This window comes from Rhinolophus sinicus, linkage group LG15 (assembly GCF_036562045.2).
Source record: "Rhinolophus sinicus isolate RSC01 linkage group LG15, ASM3656204v1, whole genome shotgun sequence".
In the NCBI taxonomy this organism is placed as follows: Eukaryota; Metazoa; Chordata; class Mammalia; order Chiroptera; family Rhinolophidae; genus Rhinolophus; species Rhinolophus sinicus.
In genome coordinates this window covers 44,917,956-44,936,222 of record NC_133764.1, presented here as the reverse complement: position 1 = coordinate 44,936,222, position 18,267 = coordinate 44,917,956, and the positions used below count along the sequence as shown (strand labels likewise).

Here is an 18,267-nt window from a genome sequence, read left to right as displayed (position 1 = left end):
AAAGTGAAATAAAGTTGATTTCCTCTTTGATATCATCTACTTAGACATATAGGAGAGAAAGGAGACCATAAGAATGTTTAGAATTGACATTGTCTTGAAGAGATGCTAGACCGTGTCACACTAAGAATGCAGTCAGGGGAACCATTCTAAGCAAAATGGGGATGTGTTAGAAGTGTACACCTTATTGTGGTCTTTTCTGTGAAGTAATCTATTTTAGCTGGGAGTTGGCAGTAGCAATCTGAACAGTTCTTTCCTTAGGCTCTTAAGTATCTCTCTGCCTACTTTCCCCAGCCCAGATCTTGGAGGCCACACCCAAGATAAATGGTTGGAACTTCAGAATTAAGAGGATGTTCAGGGTTATAATTTTTTCCTCTATAAGAGAGAGGGTTGTTTTTGTTTGTTTGTTTTTTTAGTAGTGCACAGCTCACAGTGGCCCATGTGGGGATCAAACCAGCAACCTTGGTATTATTAGCACCACACTCCAGCCAACTGAGCTAACCAGCCACCCCAAGAGAGGATTTTTTGTTGCTGTTTGTGAGAGGATGGAATTTTAATTCAGTGGTGCTTCTTTTAATGCAAGCTAATTAAATTGTCACAAATCTGGGTAAGTACCATAGACTGTGGGTGGTACATATTGCAATGGGAAGACTACTTAGTTTGGCAGACAGAATACTTGGGTTCAAATTCTTGCTTGATCATTTCTTAGTATTATGACCTTGGACAAGTCTCCTGGTTTTTCTGAGTCTCAGTCTCAGAGAAGAAGAATGGGTTTAATACTTACTTCACTGCATTGTTAGTGGGGTTAAAGTAAACAAGAAAATATAAACCATAGAGAACTCTATAAACGTATGATATTAACATTACATGCATATTCTGAAATAGTATGAGTCAATCTTCTGTTTTTTAATATAGCTAGCATATTAAAATATGGAAATATGTGATAGGAAAATAGCACATGTGCTATATTTTCACGTAACATATCACCATATATTATACAATACATACTTTATCATATGCACATTTCACTGAGAATTGAGAAGGTTGGCCCTGCTTAGGCAATGGATTTTCTTCTAAGCTAAAGTTTTTTGAAAACTAGAGTCTAACATATAATTTATAAAGAACCCAAATGATTAAAATTGCAGCACAAATGTTTGAGGTTGGATATTAACAAGAACTTCCTGATCTTTCAAATATTTAGGAAAAGTTTTCCAGGGAGGGTGTTGTCTCTTCTCCTTTGAGAGATTTACCTTAGAAACTGTCCTTCCTGGGAGGTTGGGGTTGAACCTGACTTCTGTGATCTAGATAGAGCAACAGGATGTAAACTTTTATTTGGAGTGAAAGGTAAGTCAGAGGGTTGGAATCTTTCTAAATGGAAAGATTAGCATAACATGAAGAAATAAAATAATTTCCTACTAAATTGGGTTTATTCAACTGTAGTAGTTGTAGCCAAAATATCCACTTTGGAAATTTTATCGAACACTGATCAAGCTGAATTTGTATCTGAATGACTCTCCATACTGTGATTTTTCTGTGGTGCTTGGTAATTAGAGAAGGTTTTAGGAAGTTTCTTTCACTGTTGACTGTTTCCTTAGAAGAGGAAGCAGTTTGTTAGATCTCCTTCAGGCACTAAATATCTGCCTCACCACTGAGTGCATAGAGAGGATGGGGGTGGGTGACAGGACAGAAGAGCAGAGCTGGGCTAGAGAGGTCAGTGGAGGATTGGGGCCACACCAACCACGGCAGGTAGAAGGGATTATGTGGGGCCCCAGAGACCACTTTCTGCAAACTGAGGAAATGTATTTAACTAGAGCACATTTCAGCAAGATGTACAGTGGAGCCATTGAGTGTTTGTCATAGACTTAGGGGATAGGTAGGCAGGGGAATTCAGCAGGGCTATTTAGGGAGACCCAGAATTTGTACCAATGCTCTGATGCCCCATCAACCAGACAAAACCTAAAGTAGTCTTTTAAAGTCCAGTATACCATGTCAAAGAAGAAGTTTAGTGCCTGTTTTCATATAAAATATCCTACTCTTTTTTAAACAAGAGTAAACATAACCAAATGTTGGAGAAGGTGGCAGAAGATGAAAGCCAGAGGGAAAATGACTAGGACACTTCTTAATATTTATATTTATTGAATATTTGGCACCTGGTACACAGTACTGCATCCAGTTACATGTTTGCTGAAAAGATTTCTCTCCTCACTCGTTTAAATGATGGATGGGGGCACAATTTTGGTGTAAAGACACAGATTGAAATTTGTTAAAATGGCTCTACCAGATACTTGGGAGGTGGACAATTGTGAAACATCAAGAGTCATGGCACCAGCCACAATAAATATTTAATACATTGTGAAGACTAACAAATATACTTTTGACATATCTTGATGCAGAGGACACTAGAGTCATTTAATTCTTCCATTTATTTTACAGATGGAGAAACTGAGGTCTGGAAAGGGGAAGGGACTTGCCCAGGCATGAGTTACATTTTTTTTAATGACTCAGGGTTATCGTGATTGCAAATAATTCCTCAATCTAATGGCCCTTTGCTTTCACTATAATATTAATGAGCCATTCTTCTTAAAAGAATGACTCACTAAGATCAGGGCAGACTGACCAGCAGCTTTCGTGATGGCACTGAAACCTTCCCACTCCAACCACAGTCAATTTATATCCAGTCTGTGCTACAGGCCACTCACAGTTGGTCCTGACCCAATCAGGATGAGATAAGTGAGTGTAGCCGCCTGGCACTGCCCTCTAACTTGCCATCACTGGAGGACCTGCTGGCTTATCTGGGAACCCCTCCTCTTCTCCTTCCTTCTGCATAGCCAGCCAGGAAAATGCAGGCTAAAGAGGATGACCCCAGAGATGACACAAGGAAAAAGCTAATTTGGAACAGTGGCCGCTGAATCCCTATCCTTTTTGAATCCCAAATTGCCAGGCATTCCTTTGAATTTGAAATTGGGTGAGAAGATTGAAAGCAGGAGTCATTTCCTTTTGGAAATGCATTGCCTTTTTGTTCTACTGTGGTGGCATCAGATGGTGAGTTCTGTGAGTATAAGAGAGACAGAGAAAGGTTTATGTGCTGTTTGTAAAAAGATTTCCAACTCCTCTCTAATAATCAACCAAGGGAAATGCTGGACCTCCTGCTTCCATTGGATTGGTTCTTTCTCACCCCCAGGATACACAGAGTACCTATATCTATAAACAGGTAGACTGAGCTTTCGTCTAGACCCTCCTAGCTCCCCACTCACTTTGGCAGGGAGGAATCAGGACAGTTGCAGCCTCAGGCAGGAGCTGAGGCTCCCTGCCCTTTGGGCCACTGATTTGGGTTGGGGAGGATTGGAAGGCAGTGGCCAGGTAAAGTGGGTCAAAAAATTCTTAAGTGTGAGAGGAAGACAAAGAGCAAGGTGGCATTATGATTGAGCAGTACTTCTCAAACTTTAATGTGCATGCAAAGTAACTGGGGAATCTGATAAATTGAAATTTTGATTCAGTTTGCAGTAGGGCCTAAGATTCTGCATTTCTTACTAGCTCACAGGTAGTGCTGATGCTGCTGGGCTGTAGAGCAGCAAGGCTCTTAGAGAACTGGAGCTTCAGAAGCCCCTGAGTATCGCAGACCAAGTCATGATCCCAGGATGTGAATTCTCTCCAGCAGAGCAGATCCTGCATTTTTGGCATTGATGAAGGGTGCTCTGCTTTTGACCACAGAAAGCTGGAAGGTGGGCAATTAGCATGATCTTTCTGGTATTTTTGATCTTTGTAACAACCTGCTCTAGCTGAAAGAGCATTTTTAATTAGACCAAATTATCCAGTTTGGCTGTCCACAGAAATCAAAGCCCCAGCTGAAATGTCTGTTTCATTTTGTCAGTGCAGAGATGGTTATGCGCTGTGATTTTTAAGATGTTAAACACTGCCTATGGGCATATTTTATGGAGAAATAAACACACAGCCCAAAGAGATGTATAGTGTGGTTTTAATATATTGTATATTCACTTATTTATGGGGAAAATAAACACACAAGCCAATAAGCTGTGTATTATTACTTTAATATATTGGATTTATTTCATACCTATATATTTTATGAGGAAAAGTAAACTAATAAGATACATGATATTATTATAACACATCTAATTGTTCTATATTAATTTATTTATTAAATAAATAAGTACAATTTAACATGACATAAGATTATTTAATGCAGGAGATGAATTCTATATTAAGACCGTTTAAGGGATTAAATTTCAGCTGAATACGATGTGTTTACTTCCCACACTGAGGGACCAGCTAAAAAAAATATGCTAGGGCCTGTCTAGTCCTATATGTCGCGACCCATGAGGGCTCCTGGCTTTTCCTGACACTCGCTGCCTCTCGGTGCTTGCTATTCCAAGTCCCGGTCCTGCGGGTCCAGGGAAGTCTGGGAGGCCCAGGAAATAAACTGCTTTTAGAGAACGGCAGCATCTGCTAGGGAGGTAGCCCTGCGGTGTCTGTTTCTGAGCCCGAAAAATATTAAATAAACCTGAGGATGGATGACTTTCCAGGGCCCTTTAAATCTCCACGTTCCCGGAAGAAACCAGAAGGCAGATGGGGAAGATCGATCCTTGCTTCCCGCTTACCGGGTTTGCAAGTCGTCGAGCAGGGTGCGGTGGGGAATAGGAGATAGTATTGAGATGGCAAATGAAGTTGTTGGCAAAGACAGGTAGGTCTGCATTTGGAGAAAGTCTGGCCGGGCTTCAAATCCCAGAGCGAAGGATCAAAAGTCTGAGTCGCTGAGGCCGACCGGGGCCTGCAGACCCGTCGCGTCCCCTCCCTTTCCCACCCGCACGCGGAATCTCCGTCCATCTCGCTCCTCTGGGTCCGCTGGGCTCAATTTTAAAATAAACAAAACCTAAAAGAAAGCTCCCTTTCTTCCTTGGCGTCTGGACGACCGGGAAAGGAGAAGGTGGACGCGGGGATAGGTCCCCTGGGCGGGACTCCGCGCCTCCTGAAGCGGCTGTCATGGCGGCCACCAGCTCTTCCTTCGCCCTCCCTGCCGCCCGATCCCAGCGCCATTTTGAGCATCTTCCTGGCTTCCCTGTCTCCCTCCCGCTCTCCTCGCTCCTCCTTCCCTCCCTGCAGGCCAAACGCCTGCCCACGCTGCCCGGGCCTCCCTGGGCTCGTCGGCCCATCGCTCTTCGGACGCTCTCCCAACCCCAGGAGCCCTGGAGTGACTGCGGGGACTGAAGAGCATTGATGTCCGGCCCCGCTGCCTTTTTCACCCGGCCGCATATCTCCCCACTTGGAGGCCCGTTACCATGCCAGGGCACGGGATCCTGCTTCCTCAGAAAAGCCCCGACCCCCACTCCACTCCTCAGCCCGGCCATGTCCCCAGGCCTCGCGTCCCCAGGCTCCCTGTTCTCTGGGAAAAGCTCCCTCCGCCAGGTGTAGGGCACTGAAGCGAGAAGCCTCGGAAACCCTACGACCCCTCCCAATTTAGCTAAGCTTGTGTCCGCCCCCCCACCCACTCCCCGCCACGACTCCGAAGCTTGTTCCCGAGGCCTCTTCTCCTTGCACCCTCTTCTGTGGGCAGCACACCCTCTCCCTCCACCCGCCACCTTTATGTCTAAGTCGAGGCCGGGGAACACCAGCGCAGGGCCAAAGGCCATCTCATCTATTAAGGGACGGCGAGGTGGCCGAGCTTCCAGCAAAGCCCCAGTCTTGTGGGAGCTGCGGGCCACTTTTGTACCACCCGGACTTAGCCGGCCCAGGGCCAGACCAACCCCGCGCGGGACTGAGGGAACGAGGACGGTCTAGGGGCTGTGGGGGAAAAGGCTGTGTCCCAACACAAACACTCATTTTCGTATTATAAAGACATTTATTTAATCTATGAAAATAATGTACAATAAATACTTTCCCCTTTTCCTATTAAAGAATTTTAATAAATAATCTACCGTCTAAAACTTAAAAAAATGAGGAAAACAGGTTCCTCTAGTTTTTTGTGTTTTTTTTCAAGAAAGCCCCCCTAGAGTTTAATTATTCCTGAGATTTCGTTGGAAGGAGTCTACCAAACGGATTTTTTCTGTGTGATTTGAAAAAGACGCCCGAGTGCCCAATATTTTAGAGAAAGAAGAAAGGAAGTGAATTAAACGCTAATTCAATAATACCTGAATTTTAGCAAGACACAGAAAGACGTCTAAACGCCTTGGGGTTTTCCATTAGACAACCGAGGGGTGGGGGACGGAAGGGCTGGCAGGAGGGGACCGGTTAGGGGAACTGCAGGTCGATGGCACAGAGGGTGCTGGTGAAGAAGTCCAGCTCTTCCTCGGACAAGGGAACCGGGCTGTCGAGGGAGCTCCGCAGGCTGGGGGAGAGGCCTCCGGGCAGCTGGAGACAGGAGTCGGCGGCGAAAAAGTTGAGGTCCGGCAGGAAAGGCGAATCCTGCTGCTCGGAGAAGGCGTCTTCAGGCAAAGGCTCCGGCTCCAGCCCTCCGACCCCGTGCAGGTCGCAGCCGGGGCTCGGCGCCCTCGCGCCATCCACGCGAGAGGCCAAAGGTAGGGCGCCCGGGGCGCCCAGGGGACCCGGCGCGACCTCAGGAGGGTGAGAGCTGGCTTCCTGCGCCGCCCGCGAGGCGGAGGGGCGGCCCGGGCTAGCCAAGGGCTCGGGGACGGGCTCGCAGGTGTCCTCCAGGGCGCCCGGGCAGGCTGGCTCCCCGTCGGGCGGCTCTCGGTGCTGCGTCTGCCGCTTGTGCTTCATGCGCCGGTTCTGGAACCAGACTTTGACCTGCCTCTCGGTGAGGTCCAGCAAGGCCGCGATCTCCACGCGGCGCGGCCGGCACAGGTACTTGTTAAAGTGGAATTCCTTCTCCAGCTCCAGCAGTTGCGTGTTAGTGTAAGCCGTGCGCAGCCTGCGCGCCCCGCCGCCAGCCGTCTCCGCCAGCCCCGGGCCATCTGCAGGGAAAGCAGGCTGGGCGTCAAAGCGGGCCGTGTCCTCTTCCCAACTTCAGTTCGGCTGAAATAAAGACTACCCATCCTCCAAAAACAGTATCAGCAGCCCTCCCCTTTCCCGCCCACCCAAGCGAGCGGCTCTCACTGCTTTTCCCTTCTTTCGCGTCCTCCTCGCCGGCACACCCGGCCCACGTCAGGACAAAGCTTTCAGAAAGCCGCCCACGGGCCACGCAGGGGGTAGGGAGCGGTTCCACTTCAGCCCCAGAACCTCAGAGCCTCCTCCTACAGTCCTAGTGGACCCCTCAATTCTGCACTTTCCAATATCACCCGGGGAGAGGCTTCATAAAGAAAGATTGTTTCTCACCCGCTTTCCTCCCTAGCTCTCAGATCCCCTCTCTTGTCTGAGAGCTGGGGAAAATGGGACCGAATCGTTTCCTGCCCCCACAGTCAATCCCAGCAACAACACTCTGATTCCTCCACACAGAGGAGGGTCAATCAAATTCTTTTCTCCTAGCAGAGAAAAAGCTCTTCCCCAATCATCTTCCAAAATCTGCTGTAGGGGAGAAAAATCTGGCAGCGGCCAGGCCTGCACCCCGGCGGTCTATTTTGCTTCCTCGTCCCTGGAATCCATGGGGCAAGGAACCCCAACAGACTCGCCACCTTGTCTATCTCCCCCATCGCTCTTTCTCCCCCTCTCTAGCTGTCCCTCACCCCACCCCCACTCCGCTTACCGACCTGCGGGCAAGCCGATCCCGGAGGCCGGGACCGAGGAGGCAGCCGGAGGAGACGTGGCGGATTGGCTGGGTTTCTTGGCGGATTTCTTCTCTTTCATCCAGGGGAACTCGGGAGCCAGGGGGGCGGCTGGGAGAGGCGGCGGCGGCGGCAAAACGGGCCCATCTTCGGCTCGCTTTTGGCTCCCGGGTCTCTGAAGGGTGGAGGCGCCTGGCTGCAGGCTGGGGAAGGTTTGCTCGAAAGGAGGAGGAGGAGGAATTAATGTCGACTCCTTGATTGATGAAGTTTGAAATGTCTCCAAGACAGCGGGGAAGGAAGTCAGACACTCGGCGAGCGATGGCTGGCTGTTTATAAACCCAATCTCCCTCTCAAATTCAAAATTCATGGCTTTCAGTGGAGGGGGAGGGGGCCTGCTGGGGGGGGCGTCAGGAGGGAGGATCGGAAGGGACCCCCCCTCCTGCCCCCCCCAGGTTTATGTGATGGAGCGATTTTGGGAGGGGGAGATTTCGCTCTCGTTTGTTTTTTTTTTTAATTTTGGGCCTTTATAATTGTATATTGCTGATAAATACAAGCGTATGGGGACTCTCTCTATTAAACCCAGGACTCCGGCGAAATTGCAGGGAATTCGTGGTCACGGGACCGGCCTCGGCCAATCGCTCGTCTAGGCCTGGTGGAAAACAGAGAGCATTATTTGCTTTAATTGATTCAAAAACTCTAGAGGACCCCGACCTGGACACCATGAGCCCCCCAGTCCTTCACTCCCTCTCTCCAATGCCTCCCTTTCTCCAGAAAAACTAGAGAACCTTTCCCTCATCCCCTTCAGAGGATGGGAGGTTCTGGAAGCCCCAGAAACAAGAGAATCTAAGGGAGAAATTTTCCTTTTTAAAATATTTTTAATAGAGTAAATCAATGCTTTCTTTACACAGCCAGCAGCATTCTCCCCCCATCCCCCAGAAAAGGTTGAGTGAGGATCTCAATGTGAGAGAAAGAGGTGGTAGAAAGAGGCTTCCCCCCTTTAGGAAAGGTCAGTGTTAAGGTGCAATAAGGAAGAGAAGAGATTTACAATCATCAGCACCACTACCCCCATCCCACCCTCCAAAAGCAACAGATAAATCTTGGAAAATCGACAGGCACTCCCAGGCTGACACAGAGGAGTGAGATAGATGTTGAGGGGCCCTTTTGGGCCTCCGGCCTCCATAGCTGTGTGGTCTCAGTTCCCTTCTCTGCCCCGTGTTTGCAGCACAGCCCCTGCCCCTATGTCAATCTGCCTTCCTCAGGTGGAGGCATCTGTACTCCTCTACGACACCCCCAACAATCAGGGTCTAAGATGCATTGCACCCACAACATCTCAAGCCTGTATCTGTATCTACATAGGACATGAACAAGAATCAAGGTAGCCACGGATTTATTTAACAGATCACTCTCAACGCTCAGTTCCATATATGGGGGGGAGGATTTTCCCCTCCAGGACAATTTTTGTCATTGTGCTAGTTTAAAAAAAAAATCCCTGAACATGGAGGGGGTGGAAATAATGACCACTGAGATGGTATTCCATTTCTGGCCTGTGGGGGAAATTTTTCGTTGTTATTGTTTTTATTTTATTTCAAGGGGATTGAGATAGTCTGAATATTAGGGAGTGCTGTAATTTACTGGAGGGAGGGGGCATAAGACTCAGGGCCCCAAGCAATTGGTGGGAAACTAGATCTCAAAGCAGAAATGAAAAGTCGATCTAGTGGAAGATTTTTAAATAAGTGGGTCAGAGGGACGGAGAGGAGATGAGGCGATCAATCTTAGCCCCCTGACAGCTCCCTCCGATGGCATCAAAGAATTTGGCTCTTTGGGAAAGTGGAGGGAACAGCCGAAATTCCACATCCCTTTAAAAGGCCTGGGTGGGGGTGTTAGCACAAGAGAAAGGTGATTCTGGGGGGGGGGGAACAGATGGGAAATGGGAACAGAGGGAAGGGCGCTGAGTTGGATGGAAAGTTTGTCTGGAGAACTCCCACGGCTCTGGCCTCCCCTCCCCCTCCTGGCTCTCTGCTGCCCAGCAAGGAAGAGAAAGCTGGTTAGCAGAGAAATGGCAACTTAGCTGGGAGCTGGAACTAGAAACTTTCTGTCAATGTAACAGCCGCGTGGGTGGTGGTGAGTATTCATCCGCGTGGGTGGTGGTGAGTATTTAAAAAGGACAGAGATGTCTGAGAAGGGTGGGACTGGAGGAGAGCATGCTGGAGGTGGCGGCTGCAGAGACATGGGCTGGCAGGCTCTGGAGGGCTCAGAACAGACAGAACTGCTCTGAACTGGGCAAACTGGCCGGAGATGGTTATGTTCAACTCAGCTCCAAAGAAAGACATTTTTGCTATTTGGAGATGGGGTGGGGGTGGTTACAGAAGAATCCAGGTAGTAGTTGTCTGGAAGTTGCACAGTGAGGCCTGAGAGCCGGTTCTTCCTCTGGCCGCCCCCTTGAGAAGCCGTGGAAGTTTTTTCACAGGCTCTCCAGCTGGCTGCAGGGTCGAGCACTTCTGTCGGCAACAGCCGGCCGAGACTGTCCCTGCAGGAAATACGGCTCTCCCTAACCCTGCTGACAGATTTTACTGCCAGATTAAGGAAGAGCAGAAAACTTGGGTGTTAAAAGGGGCCACGAGAAAAAAAGGGGGGCCAAGAGAGCCCTCCTTCCCAGAGACTGCTTCCCTTCCCCCCTGTTGTGCTGTGAATTGTACAGCACACATATTCTCCCCCTGACTTTGGCTGCTGAACTAGCGCAAGGAATCTCGCAGAAAGAAGGGTAGGGGACACCAAGCCAAGTCGGCTCTTATTTTTCTTGTTTGCAGTTCCAGCTTCAAGCCAAAGCTGTTTTTCAAACTCGAGCAAAATTCTCTCTCTTGGCCTGCCTCTCTCCTAGATAAATAATCAATCTACAGCACCCCAAAGCCAAACATGGCGCTTCATCTAGTTACATCATTCAGAAAATGTTATTCAGGGAAGAGGAAGAGAGAAAGAAAGAAAAACCCTTGAGCGTTATTTGATCCCAATCAAACTTTGCACGCTCTTATGCCTTTAAATTATAGCCTGACCCAATGCTAAATTGCTTGTTGCTTGGATGAGCCGAGTCCAGTTAAAATCCTATGGGTGGGGGGTAGAACTCAGGTTGCTTTTTTATTGTTATTTATTGTTGCATAAAGATTGTAATTACTAACCTTGGACTGCCAGGATGCAACATAAAAATGAAAATCAGCCCTCGCTTTAAGGATGAGGGCCTGCAACGATTCTCACCGACACCCCCTCCCCATCACTTCCACCAAATATATGCTCCTAATTAAGCAATGCGGGCGCATCGCTTACAATTAGAATTATGCAACTCTTCAGCAAGCAGCCATCGCTTCTCTTTCAACGAATTAGCTCCATATTTCAGCTGCCCTGTCTCCTCGCTCTTATCGACTCCAGCGAAGCGGCGGTGACATTTCATCTTTGACAGACCCTCTCTATCCTCGCTCCAATGTGATAAAACTTTTATGGAACCACGACTAAGAAATGAAGTTTTCCCAAGGATCGTGGAAACAGAGCCGCACATTAGCCTGGGGACTATTTTATTTACGTTTGGATCCAACAGCTTCTCCCACCCACCTCCTCTTCCCTTTCCCTGGGAGGGGAAATCAAACGCGCTTCCTTTCCCTCCGCCCCAGTTTTTAAAAATTATTTAATTTCACTTTAGTTTTAAGGTTTGACCTGAGAAGTCCAGGCCTCAGGGTTTTTTTTGGTTTTTTGTTTTTGTTTTTGTTTTTTTTTAGATTAATCATTTTCCTTTGTTTTCATTTTAGACCCAATAGTGGTTGGTCTTCGGGTCACGTGACGACTTCTTTGTAGCTCCGGAAGAGAACTGTGAAGTTTAGGTTGCGTGGAAAGAGCAGTATTCCGCTAGATTTTTGTTGTTGTTTTTTGGGGGGCGGGGGGGGGGGCGGGGCAAGGAAGTTGTGACCAAAGGAGCGAGAAGACAAAAGGTCAATGAATGAGAAAAACGGAGAGGCAAAGAAGCCAAACAGAAAGGCCTAGAGAGCACCAAGAGTCCTTCTCCCCCAACTTGTTACAAAATCTTAGCTAAAGAAGTTGGCAGAATGTTCCAGGCTTGTGTGAGTGAGGAAAACTATATAAACATGAGACACAGGAAGGGGAGATATGGGCCTGAGCAGTGGACAAAAAGGCCAGGATAGGGTCTTCAATGTCCTTCTTCCCTTGGGGGAAATTTGGTAGTCAGCAGCCTCCCTCTGCTATCTAAATTGGACCACCAGGACAAGATAAAATTGATAACAGAAAGTTTATTCAAGAATTGTTTGACAGACAATCCTTTTAAGTAAGGAAAAAAGTAACTACAGAAGAACAAAGAAAGTTCCAAGAGGGAAATAACTCTAATTCTACAAATTCAGGACTATACAGTGACAATTAGGAGCTGAGCTCATGCCTTTTAGAACTAATTACAATTGCTCATAAGTACGAGTTTAACATAAATCTACAGCTCTTTTCTAGAGTACAATAATAACTAAAATAGCTGGTTTTACATGACAGGAAACACAACATCCTTTATAACAAGTAAATACTAAAAAAAGTACAGGTTTTTTTCCTTTTTTCCCTCATATAAATACATAATGTAAGGGGATAAATAATACAAAAAAGAAAATATCTTAACAGGCTATAACCAATAAATATATATGAAAATGTTCACTAGAACACACACTTTTTGAGCGATGCTAGACTCCTGCAGGCCCAGGCATCTCTCACAGTTGTTTTTATATCCATTAAAATGTAAACTCTAAGTGCAACAAAAGTGTCCTGTCAGGGGGTTGAGCAAGGCGCACAGGCCCAGCTGCAGCCCCTGATCGGGACAGACAGTTTGTTAAAATATACCCTGTTTTCACGTTAAGTCAAGAGAGCAACAGAAGAAAAGAAAAGTGTAGAACCTCGTGTCACAGATCGCTTTCTGTGGAGAGGGGGGATGTACTTGGAGTTGAGATGGAAGGCAGCAGAATGGGCAGACCTTCAGTCCTAACAACTTGCTTGCCCTCACCTTCCAGCTTTTCCATAAAAGAAAAAAAATATATTTATAATATAGACAGCTCTGACTTTCAGGATTTCTCACCATCCCTGAGCCCTCTGAAAACTGTAATTGATGGGGGTGGGGTATAGATATTAATGTCCTAGAGCAGAAAAATATGGGGCTAGAAAGGGAGTGCCCAATTAACCTCAAATAGATGGGAGGAAATTTGAGGCGTCGGGGACGTGGGAGGGGAGCGTGCTTTGTGCCCTTGGTTTTGAAATGTATTTTCTAATATTTTTTAAAGGAGAATTGCGAGGGAAAAAAGTCAAGATTTGGGGGAATTACCACAGAGACGGAAGGTAAGTTGGTTGGTTGGTGATGGCCCAGCCATCTTGTCTGTTTTTTAAAGTGTGCTTCTCTGTCTTCTCTACTCCTCTTCCTCTACGCTACTCCGGAGCGTGGAATTTGAACTGGGTATTGCTGGAGGCCTAGATTGATGGGGTCATCTCCAATCTGCTGTGGATTCCTTTCTAATGGGTTGGCAGGCAGATGGAACCAGGGCTGGAGGACTTAAAATGCAACCTCCCCGGCCAGGGGGAGGGGAAGGAGCTCTGGGCCCTTTCTTCCCAGGAAGGATGGCTACCACCTCCGAGGCTTCTGTCTCAGATCTCCAGGTTGCCCCTCCTGGCTCTCCCATACCCCATGACCTCGCTGCTCTGCCCAACCTCTCCCATCACAGGTGTGTTAATTTGGGCGCTTCTTGGATTCTACCCTGAGGAGGAGGCGCATGGTGAGAGGAGAGGTCTGTGTAGGTGGGGTGGGGGTCGCAGGGTCCATGGTGCTGGCTGGGGGCCATAGGGGGCGCCCCGTTGTAGTCCAGGTTCCCCGAGGGGTGGTGGGAAAGGTGGTTGAGGCCGTAGAGGGAGGGGCCGGCAGGTGGCGGCAGCGGATCCGCGTAGCCGCCCCCGCCCACGTACACTGGGCTGCCCTGCATAGTGGGCGTCCCGTAGGCGCCCCCGTTGGCTTGGAGGACGTGGGGCTCATAATCGGGCGCTGGGGTCGGGGGGTACTTCTGCGGAGCGCCGCAGCCTTTGAGAGGGGGCTGGTAGTTGGAGGACAGCGCGTAGGCATTCTGGTGGGCTTTGCCGAAGGTGGGCGGGGACGGGCTTTCGTAGCTGGGGGTCATGGAGTGTAAGGCGTTCATGAAGCCGGCGGTGGACTGCATGGGTTGCGGGGGGCTGCCGGCGGGGGAGGGGCCCCCGGACGATGAGGCCAGGCCCTTGGCCTTCTGGTCCTTCTTGTACTTCATGCGCCGGTTCTGGAACCAGATCTTGATTTGCCGCTCGCTGAGGTTCAGCAGGTTGGCCATCTCCACGCGGCGCGGCCGGCACAGGTAGCGATTGAAGTGGAACTCCTTCTCCAGCTCCACCAGCTGCGCGCTAGTGTACGCCGTCCGCGCCCGCTTGGACGCCGTCGACCCCGGGGGGCTCTTGTCCCCTCCCCCGCCGCCACCCCCGCCGCTACCACCACTGCCTCCTCCGCCGCCACCGCCGCCGCCGCAGCCCTCCGCTGGATCCATGGGGGAGGGGTGGGAAGAGGAGAAAATGAAATAAAAGATAATTACTGAACACGCCGAAATTGAATGCATCGTTTCTTAATAAATCCAGGCCTGGACTCAGAGCCCTCACAGCCTCCCCTTCCTGTCCCCGCCTCCTCCTCGCTCCCCACGCCCCCCCCCCAACGCCCGTCGCATTAGCGGACACTCTATAATAGTGGCATTTATTAAGAGACCTGTTCTCCTCTCGCTGCCCCAGCTTATGAAAATTTGATCATGTCACGCAGACAGAGCCGCATGGCCATTTATTTAGGGCTGGATTTTCTCGCGCACGCTTTCTCCCCCATCCCCAATTCCAGGTCTGGAAAGACACTCCCCCTTCCTGTCCCACCCTGTGGACAAGGTGGGTGGCCGAGGAAGACCCTTGAGAGAATCTGGACATCCGTGGGCCGGGCACAGAAGTGTGGCGCGAAGAGGCTGCCATGCCTGGAGGCCAGGACCCCGGGCCGCCCGAGCGACTGTGATTAATACCCACAGTAATCATACTTAATAATAATCAATCGTTGACGACTCTGCGTCTACTGGCAGCATCTCGTGGCTCGGCGGCCTTTCCAAGGGCTGAGGCCGAGCGCCTGACCTTCTAGAGCTCTCGGGAGCTCGGTTGGAGGGTGGCTGGAAGGAGAGGGTGTTCGCGGGGTCAGGGGTCATCAGGTAGTAGGGAGGTAAGGGAACTGCGCCGCTGCCTCCGCCACCTGATATTGTTCCTAGGCCGCCTCCTGGCGCCTAGGAGCTGGGTGCTAGAATAACAGTGACATTCCTGGCCCGGACAAAAGCAGACGACGAGGAAGGCAGAGCGCTAGTACCTGTGCCGGGGGAACTGTTTTTCAGCTTGGACGTTTGCCTCGACTCTTTCATCCAGGGGAATATCTGTTTGGTGAGGGTGGAGTTGGAGCCGGGACCGCACTTGGGGGGGCCGCTTTTGCCGGGCCCGCCCCCACTGCTGCTGTTGCTAGTGGTACTGGTAGGTGCGGCGCTGGGCGGGGGTGAGCCGGGCGGGGCGGGCAGGGGCTCGGGGGCCAGGCCAGGCCTCATGCAGCTGCCGTTGAGCTCCTTGCTCTTGGCATGCGGGGCGGCGTTGCCCAGGGACTGCAGTGAGCACGCTGAGCGCTGGTAGTCGCCCTCCAGGTGCGTGGCGGCCTGGAAAGGGGGTTGGGGGGCACCGTCGTAGCCGAAGCCATTGCTGCCAGGGTACGAGGAGTAGCCTCCGAAGAGTGCAGCCGCGGCGTTGTCGTAGTAGGTGGCTTTCTGCATCGCTGGGCGAGGCCCGGGCAGTGCGTGGCAACTTGCAAGGGCCTGATACCCTCACGACCGGACATTGGCACCCCTGGGGGTCACGTGAGGCGCCGGACCCCCCCTCCCCTCTCTGCCCCCCTCCTCCCGGGGTCTGTTCGGAGCGTCTGACCTGCGGGGTGAGAGAAGAGACACAAGGGGGAGAAGAGGACTGGGGCTCGAATCCATCTTAGGAACTGAAAAGGGAACTGACATCAATAGGGTTTTTTTTCCTTCTCCCCCACCCCAACATCTTCACAGCAGATGCTGAGGCTACTTCCTGACCTGAAATGGATTTTTCTTATTTCAGCGCTTTAATTTTAAAGAAAAAGCCCACCAGTTTTCATTTCCACTTAAAAAATGAGGACTGTACTCCTTTGGGGACTGGTTAGGTATAGAATTTTACCCCTGCAAGAGTCATTGCTTTCTTTCTTGCCTGCACACTAGCCCCTGACCTCTCCTCCGTCTCCCCACCTCACCCCCCCCCAACTCTGGGATAGGGTGGCTCAAGAGGGGGGGAGACTGGAGACTCCAAAATAAAAGCGTCATCAACACCCTCCTCTGAGCTGAGAGGCCTCCTGCCTCCTGCCGTTGCCTCCCTCCAAGTCCATCTAGGTCTCTCTCACCCAAGCAGGGTCTCTCCTGGAGGAAAAACAGGTCTCGAAAAGAAACAGAAGAGAGAAGCAAGTTGAGCAGACAACCTTCTCCTGCAAGGGATCCTCTCCTTCCCCTCTCATCTCACGAAGACAATAAACTTTCTAAAGATTTTTAACCTCCTGAGCGGATAGAACTGAGCCTCCGCCATGTCCCTGCTGCAGGTACCACCACCTAAAGTCAGTCTTTGCTCAGCCAAGTCTGGGACACAGCAGCCTGCGGCTCTCATGGAGCCCCCGATGGAGCAGGGTTGTTTCGATTTTCCTGGCCAGGCTGGGTGGTGCTGTGACCATTTGGCCCAGATCTCCCCACTCCTCCATTTTTCTCATCAGACTTAATTTTTTCCCACCCTTTTCTTGACAGTTTGTTTCCTTTGATTTCTTGAAAAGAAGAAGAAAGAAACTGGATAACTGCTGAAATTTTCTACCAAGAGATGGGAAAAGTGCTTTCTAAAAGAGAAAAAAATTTCCTCAGGAAAAAAAGTCAACAAAGCAATCTGAATAATATTCTCTGGGTTGGAAAAAAGGTACCCCTGCTTATTGAAGTTCGCTGAGGCAAATAATAATAATAATAAAATCATTATTTTCATGCAGCCTTTTAAAAGTGTGCTGGAAAAATAAAGGTTCAAGCTGTAGTAGGATGTTGTGTGTTTCTTCTGAAACTTCTGACTTTTTTTTTTTATCCCTATCTGTCTTCCCCAACACCTCACCATCACTTTTCATAAAACCTCCAGACTGACCCTTTCTTCTGACATGTGAGTTTGGAACACTTAAATCTCATTCACTCCAGCTGGCCAACTCCAAAGAAAACTAAAAATAGGATAATAAAAAAAGGAGTGTAGGTGAAGGAAGTCCCTCCCACACATAAATCCCATTTTTAATGGCACAGATTTATACTCAAAAGAAAGCTGGGGTGGCCCTGAGTCCCTGAGTTCGGATTGGTTTCCTGGAAGAATTTGTTTCTGGGAAATACACATGGGTCTGCAAAGCAGCAGGTCCTTTCAGGGAGGAGAACTGGAGTACAATTGACCAGGCTGACCCAATCCCTTTATTATTATTACCATTAGCCTCTGATGACTTAACCAAAATTAGCTTCCGAGCAGCCCTGGCTGAAGGGGGAATTAATTAACAGGCATCAGTTGAGTTTGTTATTAATAGATAGAGAGGAGAATAAAATAAAAACGTTGGAGGGGGTTGGCTGGCCGGGCCCTGGCTTTATTTAGTCTAAATGATTGTTACAGCAGTAATGATGATAATGATGGTAATAATAATAATAAAACAATAATTTGACTAGACGCCTGGGGCCGAAATTTCTGTCGCTCCCCCTGCAATAAACCTGCAAACCATCGCAGGACCGAGGACAGGCGAGTGTGGGAAGCGGAGGAGTCGGACGTGTTAGGAAAGAATGGAGACTCCGCCGTGGCGAGGAAAGGGCCCTGAAGGTTTGCGGACCGGCTTAGCTCCTGGCTGCCGCCGCCGGGCTGTCTGGACCGCTGCTGCTGCGGTGGCAGGCGACTAGCTATGCTGGCCTAAGGAGGCGAAGAGAAAGCGTTCAGGATGCCCAAACGGTTAGTGGTGGCAGGTTTCTAGCGCATCGAGCCGAGGGCCGAGCCCTACGGGCAGCAGCAAGTTTGGGCGCTGGAGGTAACCAAATTAAAAGGCGCTTTAGCAACTCCGCTCCGGGACTTCGCCAGGCCGGACTGGAGGGTGCCGAGGCCTGGCTTACGGGACAGTGAGAAGGGGATCCAAGATCTGGGGATCCAGGAGAGGAGGGGGTGGGGAACAGCTCTACCAAGCCAAACATGTCTATTTCCCTTGCCTCCATGTTGGAAAAATCCAGGCTTCAAACAGCTTCTCAGGAGGGAGACAGAGAGGGAGACGGTGGCTCCCGGCTTCCCCCCAGGATCTCGCTGGAATGAGCCACCCCCAAGAACCCCACCTTGCAGGCACACCCCCAGAAGAGCCGAGGAGAGTAACAATAGCTTGGGAACCACGGGAGAGGGGATAGTCCACCTACCAGGACTTAAAAAAATTAATGGAAGAAAAATAAAAGAA

General features: G+C 49.7%; 2 protein-coding genes and 1 long non-coding RNA gene across 16 annotated transcripts in view; 1 reads left to right on the top strand and 2 right to left on the bottom strand.

Annotated features, from left to right (window-relative positions):
* Positions 1–5,842: 5,842 nt before the first annotated feature.
* On the bottom strand, positions 5,843–8,219 carry HOXB2 (homeobox B2). The gene is made up of 2 exons (XM_019740638.2): positions 7,656–8,219; positions 5,843–6,923 (listed from the first exon to the last, which is right to left on the bottom strand). The coding sequence occupies exons 1-2, from the start codon at positions 8,035–8,037 to the stop codon at positions 6,241–6,243; spliced, it is 1,065 nt and encodes a 354-aa protein (XP_019596197.2). The 5' UTR covers positions 8,038–8,219; the 3' UTR covers positions 5,843–6,240.
* Positions 8,220–8,371: 152 nt separating this feature from the next.
* Positions 8,372–17,741, top strand: LOC109451991 (uncharacterized). 8 transcript variants are annotated; one of them, XR_012492368.1, is made up of 6 exons: positions 8,372–9,791; positions 11,465–11,536; positions 12,980–13,465; positions 14,004–15,251; positions 16,194–16,377; positions 16,577–17,741. It is a non-coding gene; the product is annotated as an uncharacterized LOC109451991 (long non-coding RNA). The 8 variants fall into 8 exon arrangements; XR_002138076.2 differs by having other exon boundaries at positions 12,980–13,414; positions 14,033–15,251; positions 16,194–17,741; XR_012492369.1 differs by having other exon boundaries at positions 12,980–13,414; positions 16,194–17,741.
* HOXB3 (homeobox B3) overlaps positions 13,409–18,267 on the bottom strand; it is a 53,759-nt gene continuing 48,900 nt past the window's right edge. For all 7 annotated transcript variants that reach the window (XM_074320788.1, XM_074320787.1, XM_074320789.1 and 4 more), the window contains 2 exons: positions 15,094–15,692; positions 13,409–14,244 (listed from right to left, as the gene is read on the bottom strand). In XM_074320788.1, the coding sequence (XP_074176889.1) occupies positions 13,409–14,244; positions 15,094–15,541 (1,284 nt within the window). In that variant the 5' untranslated portion in view covers positions 15,542–15,692. The remainder of the gene's footprint in view (positions 14,245–15,093; positions 15,693–18,267) is intronic.

Excerpts from the sequence above, each read along its gene's own strand:
- HOXB2 (XM_019740638.2), bottom strand. The coding sequence starts at position 8,037 with ATGAATTTTGAATTTGAGAGGGAGATTGGGTTTATAAACAGCCAGCCA. Across the intron at positions 6,924-7,655 it reads CGGGATCGGCTTGCCCGCAG|ATGGCCCGGGGCTGGCGGAG; the intron begins GTCGGTAAGCGG and ends CTTTCCCTGCAG.